Source organism: Nannospalax galili, unplaced genomic scaffold (assembly GCF_000622305.1).
Source record: "Nannospalax galili isolate Female #2095 unplaced genomic scaffold, S.galili_v1.0 scaffold60, whole genome shotgun sequence".
Lineage (NCBI taxonomy): Eukaryota > Metazoa > Chordata > Mammalia > Rodentia > Spalacidae > Nannospalax > Nannospalax galili.
Genome location: NW_008346989.1, coordinates 960,389 through 971,736, shown reverse-complemented (window position 1 = coordinate 971,736; position 11,348 = coordinate 960,389). Strand labels below are relative to the sequence as shown.

The window sequence follows — 11,348 nt, the reverse complement described above, 5'->3', positions numbered from 1 at the left end:
AGGGAACCTTGTCCTCATCCCTTTCAGGGAACCTTGTCCTCATCCCTTTCAGGGAACCTTGTCCTCATCCCTTTCAGGGAACCTTGTCCTCGTCCCTTATCCGGGGACTTTAACAGCATCCCTTATCCGGGGAGCCTCAACCGCATCCCTTATCCGGGGAGCTTCCTTGTTCCTCTTAGGGTTTTATTGCTAGCACTATTATTTCATTTTTTACTTACAACTCCAGAGCATCAGGTCCCAGTGGGGCCTCCATTTGTCACGAGCATCAGGGTCCCCGTATGGGCCACCATTTGTCGCATCAGGGTCCCCGTACGGGCCACCATTTGTCGCGATCGTCTGGGTCCCCGTACGGGCCACCATTTGTCGTGAGCCGGGACTCTGTCCAGCAGAGTCCAGGAAAGACGACACAGACACCAAGGTGGGGTTCAAGCTTCTGTTTCTCTTTCATCCTTTATTCTCTCTTATTCTCTCTCACGTTCTCTTCACTATGATGCTGTCTCTCACTATGATGCTGTAGTCGTTGTTCTGTTCTATTACATACCTAGCTGTTTATATAGCATTTCCAACAGCCCTTCCCCCAGGCCGGTACCAATCAGGGCACACACACGTGCAGCGGGCAGGCAGAGTGGCAGCTCACTGGCCACGTAGCAAGATCATCAGGCTGGCAGCACCTGTTTTGGGGCTCACCATACTTCAGAGTTGGGGTAAACAAGCGGGATTCACGAGCCTTGGCAATCAGCCAAGAGTTGAAGTAAACAGCACGAGGTTTGGCAGCCAGCCAGGGCTCCATCTTTGGCTGGCTCGGCTGTGCTCGCTTCCCACAGTGGCCATCAGGGAAATGAGGTTAAACTACTTTAAAATTCTGCTTCATCCCAGTCATAACGGCTGTTATCACGAATACAGATGACAAGTGCTGGCGTGGGTGTGGGAAAAGGAGAGTGCTTATTCGCTGTCGGTGGGAGTGTAAATCTGTGCAGCTACTATTGGAATCATTTTATAGGCTTCTCAAAAAACAGCACTACCATGTGACCCAGTTAAACCTCTGCTGGATGTGGACACAAAGGACTTTAAATTCTACTGCAGACAGACTTGCACACCTGTGTTCACTGGTTATCTATTCATAATAGCTAGGGAATGGAATCAGCCTAGCTCTCCATAAACTGATGAATGGTTGATGACAATGTGATACATACACCCAATGGAATTTTATTCAGTTACAAAGAAAAATGAAATTTGCACATAAGTGGATGAAACTTGAAAATGTACTAAGTGAAATAACCCAGGTCTAGAAAGACAAATGCCATATTTCTCTTGTGGATCATAGCTTTGAGTTTTTAGATTTTTTTGTTTAACGTGGAATGTGTAGAAACCTGGAGGCATGCAAGGGGCATGGTGGGGGTCGAGGAGAAGGTGCCTTAAAAGGGTGGGGAGGGTGGTAGAAGAGATGTGATAGGAAAATGGAGGAGGGAATTCTGAGAGTGGCAAGATGGACTGGGGAGTAGGGACAGGAAGAGGGTGTGGGAAGAGGGTTAGTCAGAACTAAGGGCGTTTGAAGACGCCATAAGGAAACCTACTGTTTTATAAGCTCAAAACCCCCCAAAATTTAGAAAAGGATTTGAATGGATATATACCATTCATGGGTAGATAGTATTGATCCCAGAAGCCATGGATTGATAAAAATCCCTGTGCCTTACTGGGCATGGTGGTGCATGGTCTACATAGCATGTTCCAGGTCAGCTAGATCTACATAATGAAACCCTGCCTAAAAAAAAATCCCTGTGCCAGGTGTGGAATACCTCCCCAAGGGTTGTTACTAAAGAGGCTGCAGAGCTCCCCTGGATTATACAGGTTATGGCCATTGCTCCTGGTTGCTTACCAGAACTGTTTAATAAAATCTTACATCTGAAAATATGACAGAGACCACACTGGAACTGAGCAGGAAGCTTCCTCCATGCTTGCTAGCTTTCACAGTGCTGGAAGATGCTACATAGGCAGTAATGATCCTTCCCAGCTATGGAACTTGCATGCTATAATCCCAATTTGCCAGGCAAGATATGCCTACTTGTGCAATAGTGGCATGGCTGCTTTGGCAGTAACCAACTGCTTTTTAAAAAAAATGTTTTTTTTATGTGTATATTACCTGCATGTATGTAAGTGCACCTGTGTCCTGCAATGCCTGCAGAGATCAGAGGAAGGTGTTGGATTCCCCTGGAACTGCAGTTAAAGGCAGTTGTTATCTACTATGTGGGTGCTGGGAATTGAACCTGGATCCTCTGCAAGAGCAGTCAGTACTCTCAACTGCTGAGCAGCTATCTCTCCAGCCCCCCAATTCCTTTTTGACCGGATCTGAGGACTGTTCTTCAGGAAAGAGTTTGTGCCTAGCACTGTGGACATGCTTGGAGAGGTCATAGGCTTTAGAGGTGAAGTAACTACTTTTGTTTTGCTAAATGGACATGTCAAACATGTGTCTAAGGCCTCCTAAATTATTTATGTATGTACTCAGACTAATGCTGTCCTCAGCCTTGACCAAAGAAGTTTCTCTTTGCAGTAAGTGATGGCTAATTCAGAGAAGAAGTAGTTTATTCTGACTTACAATTTGAGAATATAGTCCATCAGGTGGGAAAGGCATGGTGGCAGGAATGTGAGGCAGCTGGTTATATTGCATCCATAGTCAGGAGGCTGATAGAGAAGTTCGCTGGTGCTCAGCTTTCTGCCTCCTTTTCTTTAAAATGTTTTAATTTGTATATATTGTACATAATGATTTTCATTGTTTTCATGTATGTATATAACTTATTTTGATCATATTCATTCACACTGCCTTCTCTTGTCCCCCCCCCACTCTAACCCTTCCTCTTCCCCCAGCCCTCCTTCTACGTTCATGTCTTTAAAAGGCATTTACTTTAATTATTTTCAGGGGAGCATGGTTACCTTACCACTGAAGAAAATGTCTTTCCCCCAGCAACCATTAACTACCTATAAATCCTGAGTGAGGCTGAGACCTCATGAACCCCTTTCCCCTTGATGTCAGAATGTTGATGGGCTCAGTCTTATGCAGGTCTTGTGCAGGTAATCACAGGTGTAGAGTTCAAGGGGCAATGATTATGTCATTCCCAGGATACTGTGTCCCACAGCACTTTACCCCTTCCTCTGGCTTTTACATTGTTTCCTCCTTTTCAGTGATGTTTCCTGAGCCATTGAGGGGATGAGATTAGTGGCTGGTCATTTAACAGTAACTTGTTTTTAATCTGCAGTTATTACTGGCCATTGCACAAAGAAGCCTCTCTGACCAAAGCTGAGGGCAACATTAATCTGTGGGTGTAAACAAATATTTAGAAGGCAGTTTGGTGACTACAACATGCCCATTCAGCAAAACAACTTTTCTAGCCCTCGGCTGGGGTATGTTATATTTTAAATAAACAAATGTGAATACAAATAGAAATCATCTGTAACTAATTCTACGGGAACTGGAATACGTCCTTTTGTCAAACAAGGCAGCTCAAATCTCACGCTCTTGACACACAGCCTCTGGGGCCAGTTTGGCAACAAGTCAGTTACTGTCTCTCTGGTCATGTCTGGGTTTTCTTTAAATCTTTTCTTTAGTGTTTAATAAGAAGGTTGGTGCCTACAGACACTTTTTCTTCTGGTAATGAAGTTGAGAGGACTGACCAGGGCATGGTCAGCTCTGTAGAGAGCTTCAGTCACCATGACCACCAGAAGACTGGGTTCTTGCCCACCACCTGGCTGCAAATTTTTTTGACTGTGCCCACAGTGAGATGTGTGGCTGAATGGCATCAAGGAGGCCACAGGCTACTGCCACCTGTGTCTAAAGTCATCATGCTTACAAAACTATTCAATAAGGTTAGAAAAAATTGGAACATTTCTTATTTTTGTCCATTTATGCTTGGGGACACTTGGCTAGTAAGTTGCTGATTATGTAACCCATGGTAACCTAGCTGCCATATTGAGAATACTGAGACACTCAAATGTGTTCTTGGGCTGCTCTAGGGGATTCTCTTTCTATTGTAGTTTACCACTGACTGCTTCAGTCCAGGCCTCTGGGAGGTGATTGTTCACTCTCACAGCCTGGAAGGGATTCAGCAGGTCAAGGAAGGCCTGTGAAAGGGCAGCATAGGGGAGGAACAGATGGCCATGTTGTGTTCAGTGATACCTTTCTTCTTTTTGGGGTGGGCAGGTAAGTATGATGTGTATGTTCTCATGCTAATAGTCATGATTCAACTAGACTTTCATGTGAGTTACAAGCCTTAACTGTCATCATCTAATGTGTGCTTTGTGTTTTCAGGCTGAATATGGATGCCTCCCGAGAGACTCCTTCCACTGATGGCCATGCAAGTGATATAGTTACAGAAAGATTCCTGGTTGAGTCCAAGGAGTCCATAGCTCACACTCAGCTCAGTTGCAGCACACAGCACTGTGCCTTCCCTCTAGATGGGAACCAGCTCTGTGTGTGGAGCCCCAGGGGTCCTTCTCACCAGGCAGGTCACAAACCAGTGGTGCTTTGTTAAGCCCAGGGCCATGATGGCCTCGTCCTGCCTTTCTGTTTTCTGATATTCTGGGAACATTAGCTTCCATGGATTTAACTATGAGCTATGGCAGAAAATTTTGATAAAGCAAAGCTATTATGTTTCTATTTTTAGAATACAAATGATCTGGAATTACTTTATTAAGTCTTCAGTGAGAACACGAACAAGAAAAGATTCATCGTCACACAGCCAAGCCTCCTACACACCTCCAGTTTGAGCTCTCTTAGTGCTTAGGTAAAAAATGTTCTCCATACAACATGTACACCCCTGGGCAGCCATGGCCTTGCCAATCTTCTCCCTCCCAAATGCCACGGCACCCGAGACACATTTGACTCATGTTCAAACTTCATGTAAAGGGAATTACATGCTGTGCATTCTCTTGTGGCAGCATCTGCACTCACTAGTGTTTAGGAGAGTCCTGCACTTCCTGCACTGTTGCGTAGTGCACTTACTGTGTGAATAGACCCCACTGCATCCACTCTACTGTTAGTACAAATTTGCTTCTTTTCCAGCTTTTTGGCTATTTGGGGGTGACACGTGTAACTGCTGACTTACAGGGGATGCACATTCTTAGTACACAACGCCAAGGAATTTCCCAAGTGACTGTGCAAGTCTTTGTCTTTGCAGGTGACCATCAGAGCTGCAGGTCATCACAGCTTTGCCTGCACTTAGTCCCACTGTAGCAGCCTCCTGTTACAGAAGTCCTTTATGCTTTGGGATGACTTAAGGGCATCATCTTCTTGCATGCTGATTGACCACTCAGATAGTCTCTTAGCAGATGCATGTGGACCATTCCTGCTCATTGTTTACAGTGCTGGGGTGTCTTGATATTTCTCTATGATCTGCTTTTTCCCGTTGGTCTGAAGTAGCTCTCTTTTATTACTCACGATGAGCTTTTTTCTTCCAAACAGAATTTGCTTCTGGTAGCTTGCCATGCTAAGGGCATGAGTTACATTTACTTCTTGAGTGTGGTTTTTTCTTTATCCTTTCTAAGCTTAGGAGTTGGCAGCGTGGCCTGCCCTCATCTTAGTAGCCCGTCTTTCTAGCACAAATGTATTAAAATTCACCCATACTGTTTTACATCTGCCACACCCCCAACATGAAGGCACTCAAATCTATGTAAGAATTGCCATTTAACATGACAGAACTCTCTCTCTCTATAGCATTTGTGATATGTTCTTGAAAATGATGTATTTGATTATACTGTGTCTGTGCTCTTAGGTCCTTTAATGTCTTAGTGTCTCAGCAGCATTTTATAGACTGTCTAATAGTGAAACTTTTGTGAAAGTTTTTTTCCCCTTTGGCAGTACTAGGGATCGAACCTATGGGCCTCATGCATGTTAAGCAAGTGTTGTACTGGTGAGTTTCATTCCCAGCTTCCTAGAGGATGACTGCATGGGACAAGTGCTTGCAGGCCCTGCGATCACAGTCTTTTTCCGTTCTGAGCTTGATACCATAATTCTTCAGCTCTATTCAAAAAGGCCACTAAATTTTGTAATTTTCTGGTTTTCTTGTCTTTCTCACCCAGAGAATTGATGTAGATGAACTAGCTTGTGCCACCTGACATAGAGTCCTTGTCCTTTCCATGGTATCCCTCCTCCCAAACTGCCTGGTATCTGATTATATGTAGACAGCCCTCACATTTGAAGTAGCCATACTCCTGTGATTATATGTAGACAGCCCTCACATTTGAAGTAACCATACTCCTGTAATTATATGTAGACAGCCCTCTACATTCAAAGAACTGCACTCCTAAGGCTGTAGGTAGAGAGCCCTCTGTGTTAGAAGAAAGTGTTCTGAGATTTGGGTTCCCATTGGTTCCTCAGATGGATTTTTAATGTTGAATAATCTGTAGCTGGGACATGCCTCTTTCTGAATCAGAGCATCAGTGCTCACTTGGCTTCTGGCAGACTATTTTGATGTATGACTTAGTATGCTGGGGCTTCTGGGGGTGAGAACGAGCTTGCTCTCACCTGTACCCTAGGTTTGAGGGGAGAGCAGATCCAAGAAGCTACAAGTGCTCAGTGTGGTCCTTGTGGCTTAGACAGGGGCTGGAGCCCAACTGTGGTTCCTGAATACACAGTGGATAAAAGTGTTCACACCACTCTGGATTTACTGCTTGGGTTTGTACTTGGAGAAGAGACCTAGGTGTGGTTAGCTGCCTCTGCAGTGGTGAGTGTGGTCAGTCTCAACTCCCCAAGCCTGTTGGCTATTTGATCCCTCCCTTACTGGCATCTCCTCACTGAAGTATATAGAATATATTTCTTTCTCATCAAAAATCCCTTGATGATTTTACCCAGCTGTTCATGTGATGATAGCATGCCCTTTTCTCTATGACTGGACCTTCTGCAAGTTTAGCCTTCAGTTATTCCCTGCTGAACATTTCCTGTAAGTCTCAGATCATTTCAGATGGCTGGTGGTGCCCCTCCTGCCTCCCAGACCGCCTGCCACTGTCTTCCTGTCTGGGTTCAACAGGGCGTAATCCTTCCAGTTGCTCAGGTCAAAACCTCTGGTTTTTCCTCGATCTCAATCCATAGCCAGTCCATTGGCAGTTCCATCTGTTTCTTTTTAAACGTTTGTGCATCTTTCATACACCTACAGGTGCTTCAGGTTCAAGCCACCAAATTTCTTCTCTGAATTCTCCCATTAATTTCTTGCCATCTCCTTCTGCTCTGCTCTCCCTGTCTACGTTTCATTCTGAACTCAGTGGCCAGAGGGTCCTTCAGAGCGAGTCTGCTTCTATCTAGCTTCTGCTTAAAGCCCCCAGCTCCCCACCCATGCAGAGCAGGAGTCACACCTGTAGACCCCATTCTCATCCTGGAGGAGCAGGGGCTCAGCTCTGCCAGAGCCTTAGTTCTGCTTGAGCCACTGCTGATGCTGTGGTGTCCCACGTGTCTTCTTTGCCACAGGCCCTTTTTGGCCACTATGTGGTGCTTGTCCTCTTTCCTGCTTGGTCTCCCCCTCTCTTCCATGCACATCTCCATCTAGTCCTCTGTGTATCTTATTTGTGTTGTTTCCAGGGGCTTATTTTCCTATCTTCTCACCTCATGCATACAAGTTTTTCACCATGGCAGAGGCTTGACTGGCTGCAGGCTGCTCCTGTTGATCCTGGAAAGAGGCTGACATGGCATGTGCGTGTGAAAGATGATGGGCAAGTCCCTGAGTATTTCACTTTGGGATACACATGCATTTCTTTCTATAGGGCCTTGATTGACTGATGATATACGCTGATTAACAGTGGTCCTTACGGCCCGGGGCAGATAGCAGGCAATGTGTTCTCTGCTCTCATACTTGTGGCCTGGCTGGTGTGGCTCCACTTGAGCCCTCTTTCTGCATGCTTTTCATGGTTACCTAGGGACTTGTAGACTGGCATGGAGATGCCCTCCTGATAGTGGAGAGTTCCACAGATGAAGGGCTTTCATGTCACACTGTCTCCCTGTCCCCAAACACTAGTCAGAACATGTTAGTGGCAGAGCCTGACTGGGGATGGGCATAGCAAGAAGTGCTTGGTTCAGGGCTCGCTCTTCACAGCTCTCCTGGGTGCCTGTAGCTCCCTGGAGACCTGTTTTCCTGATGACTTAGAGTGCCTTCTTGCAGACTCTGAAGAAGGGCTGTGTGCCATCTTGAGATGCTCTTGAAAAACTGCACTACATCTCAGCCCATTGCTACTCCTTTAGAGCAGAGAGCTGAATCTTGGATATTTTCTAGGGATGTGATATGTCTGCTGAACTGACAGTAATGTCTGAAACCCTCTTCAGAGATGACTCCGCAAGGGACTGTCCTGAGCACCTTTTCAGAAACTGTGCTGTGTTTGAGATTTAGTCTGGATGATGGCGCTGTTGCAGTGTGTTCTGGAAACAAAATATCCATACTGGATGTGGAGGTAAGAATTACGCACTCTGTGGAGGTAGGGAGTGCACAGTGGGTCACCTCTCAGGCTGGAGCCTGTCAACCAGCCATTTCATTGCTGCTTTTTTTTTTTTTTGGTCTTTTTGAGACAGGGTCTCCCTGTAGCCCCAGCTGTCCTCCTGGAACTCACTATGTAGGCCAGGCTGGCCTCTGCCTCCCAAGTGCTGGGATTAAAGGCTTGCGCCACCACGCCCGGCTCTGCTCTCCTTTTTAAAATGGCAGTTTAGTTTAGTTGTGTCATCTGTCATGTACTTATCTATCTATCTATCTATCTATCTATCTATCTATCTACCTACTACCATCTATCTTCTATCATCTATCATCATCTATGTATCTATATCAATCATCTGTCTATATCTATATCTATCAATCATCTATATCATCTATCAATCTATCATCTATCTCAGTCATCTACAGACTTATTGATCATCATATCTTGTTTATCAGGGGTCTTTCTGCTGTCTGATCAAGTGTTAATAAAGTTCAAGCAGTCCACCCATTCCTGGGACATGGAACCCCTCCCAAGACCTGCAGGGGAAGGTGGCTGTTACTCTCAGGAGACCCTGGTTCTTCCACAACTATGTTGCTCAGGCAGTTGTATGGAAGGTGTGCTGTTATAAGAGTTTTGAGGGCAAAGCCTGGGCTGTGAGAGGCTTCAAATGGAAAGAAGGGATAATTTACTTCCTGGTAGCTGTTAACATGCTTATATTTTAGTTACTCCCTAATAGAGACTAGCTTCCAGGGGAGGTGGAAGGTGGGATAAGTACATTCAGATAGGCAGTAGAGGAGGGAGGAGAGACAGAGACAGTGATTGATGGAGGCAGACAGAGAGACAGATACAGAGCTAGATATAGAAAGAGATGAGAGGCAAAGACAGTGATAGAGAAAACAAATGGAAGACTCAGTGACAGCAAGGGAGGGTTTCATGCTGAACCACAGGGACTGCTTCGTGGCATCTGTCAGGAAATCCAGGAGCACCAGTTCCCTGTGTTGTACCAGGTCAGCCTTGGCTGGTCCCTATCCTTTATACTTACTGACAGTGTACCTCCCGTGGCACTTGGGCATTAGAATTTTAACGGCTAAGTTGATGTAGGATAGGTCCAAATTTGGAAGGAGACACATGTAAAAGTAGTATTTATTTCTTAAATTAAAAAAAAAATCGTGTGTGTATGTATGCACATGCATGTGCATAGGTGTGTGGGCACCTGCATACAATGGCATGCGTGTCATGGTCAGAGGATAACTTCTGAGAGTTGGTTCTCTTTTTCTACCATGTAGATTTCAGGAATTGAGCACAGGTCCCCAGGCTTGGTGGCAAGCACCTTTACCTGCTGAGCCATCTGACGGGCCCCTTGGAATATATTTTAACAGGCTATTATGGAATATGACTCGGTATTGATCATTCTAGAAAAATCCATTAGTAACCTCTTTCACAAATACTCCTAGAAGCAATCTGTACTAGTGGAGCTGCAGGGCCACCACGGCCCTGTAATGGCAGTGGGGTTCTGTCCCTGGCAAGTACACATCCTCATCTCTGTGTCTGAAGACAGAAGCTTTAAGGTAGGATGGGAAAATGCTGTGAACTCTTTGATCATCATTACCACACAAGTCATTTTCTTGGTGTAACTCACATACACAGAAGTGGAGTCTGACACTCTGGTGGGTGGAGTTGGGATGTTCCTTAGTGCATTTATTGAGTCTTTGGCATTTATTGACAGGCTTGAGTCCACTCTAGGGACTTCTCAAATACAGACCTTGAGAGGGTGGTTGATATCTGCAGTGTTTCCCAATGACAAGGAGCTATGTTGTGTCTCAATTTTGTTGCATTTCAAATGGGCACAGTGGGTCCTCTTGTCTTATTAATGATCTTGAAAATAGAGAAAGCTGATATTTTGGAATGTCTTCGAGCTGTGCCTGCCATGGAGGGGATGATGTATGTATAGCATCATACATGCATCCATAGTTGGTATGCAACTCTGGATGAGCACCGTCTGATCCACAAACCTATTCATACTTCTTCACTTCATCCTTCATTGGAGTGTTAACTACATGCCCAGGAATTGTAACCCTCTCTCATGTGTATGTCTCCAACCCTCCAAAACCCAAAGGTGGTTATTTCTGGAAGTCAAAACCCAAAGGTGGTTACCTCTGGAAGTCAAAACCCAAAGGTGGTTACCTCTGGGAGTCAAAACCCAAAGGTGGTTACCTCTGGGAGTCAAAACCCAAAGGTGGTTACCTCTGGGAGTCAAAACCCAAAGGTGGTTACCTCTGGGAGTCAAAACCCAAAGGTGGTTACCTCTGGAAGTGGCAGTATTTTTTTCACCATGTTTCTGATATCTTGTTTTAATAGTTCAGTGATTCAAAATGTGAATTTTAATGTTTTGAAGTTGTCCCAAAGGTGGTTACCTCTGGGAGTCAAAACCCAAAGGTGGTTACCTCTGGGAGTCAAAACCCAAAGGTGGTTACCTCTGGGAGTCAAAACCCAAAGGTGGTTACCTCTGGAAGTGGCAGTATTTTTTTCACCATGTTTCTGATATCTTGTTTTAATAGTTCAGTGATTCAAAATGTGAATTTTAATGTTTTGAAGTTGTTTACTGTCCTAGTTTGTTCTTCATTGCTGTGTCAAAATACTCTGACCAATACCAACTTGGGGAGGAAAGGGTTTATTCAGCTTACATCTCCCAGGTCGCAGTTCATCAGGGAGCCTAAGGTAGGAGCTCAGGGCAGGAACCTGGAAGCAGGAGCTGGATCACAGGCCATGGAGGAATGCTGCTTACTGGCTTACTCCCCTGGCCCCTGCTCAGCCTCTTTCGTATGCAACACAGGCCCACCTGCCCAGGAGTGGCACCACCCACAGTGCGCTGGGCCCTCCCACATCACTCATCAAGAAGATGCCCT

At 45.3% G+C, this 11,348-nt stretch overlaps 1 protein-coding gene across 1 annotated transcript in view; it reads left to right on the top strand.

The window, feature by feature from the left end:
* The first annotated feature begins 3,355 nt into the window (after positions 1–3,355).
* Positions 3,356–11,348, top strand: part of Wdr27 (WD repeat domain 27) — a 126,088-nt gene continuing 118,095 nt past the window's right edge. The window contains 5 exon segments of the mRNA XM_029568472.1: positions 3,356–3,396; positions 4,301–4,493; positions 5,054–5,168; positions 8,300–8,424; positions 9,897–10,010. Of these exon segments, the coding sequence (XP_029424332.1) occupies positions 3,356–3,396; positions 4,301–4,493; positions 5,054–5,168; positions 8,300–8,424; positions 9,897–10,010 (588 nt within the window).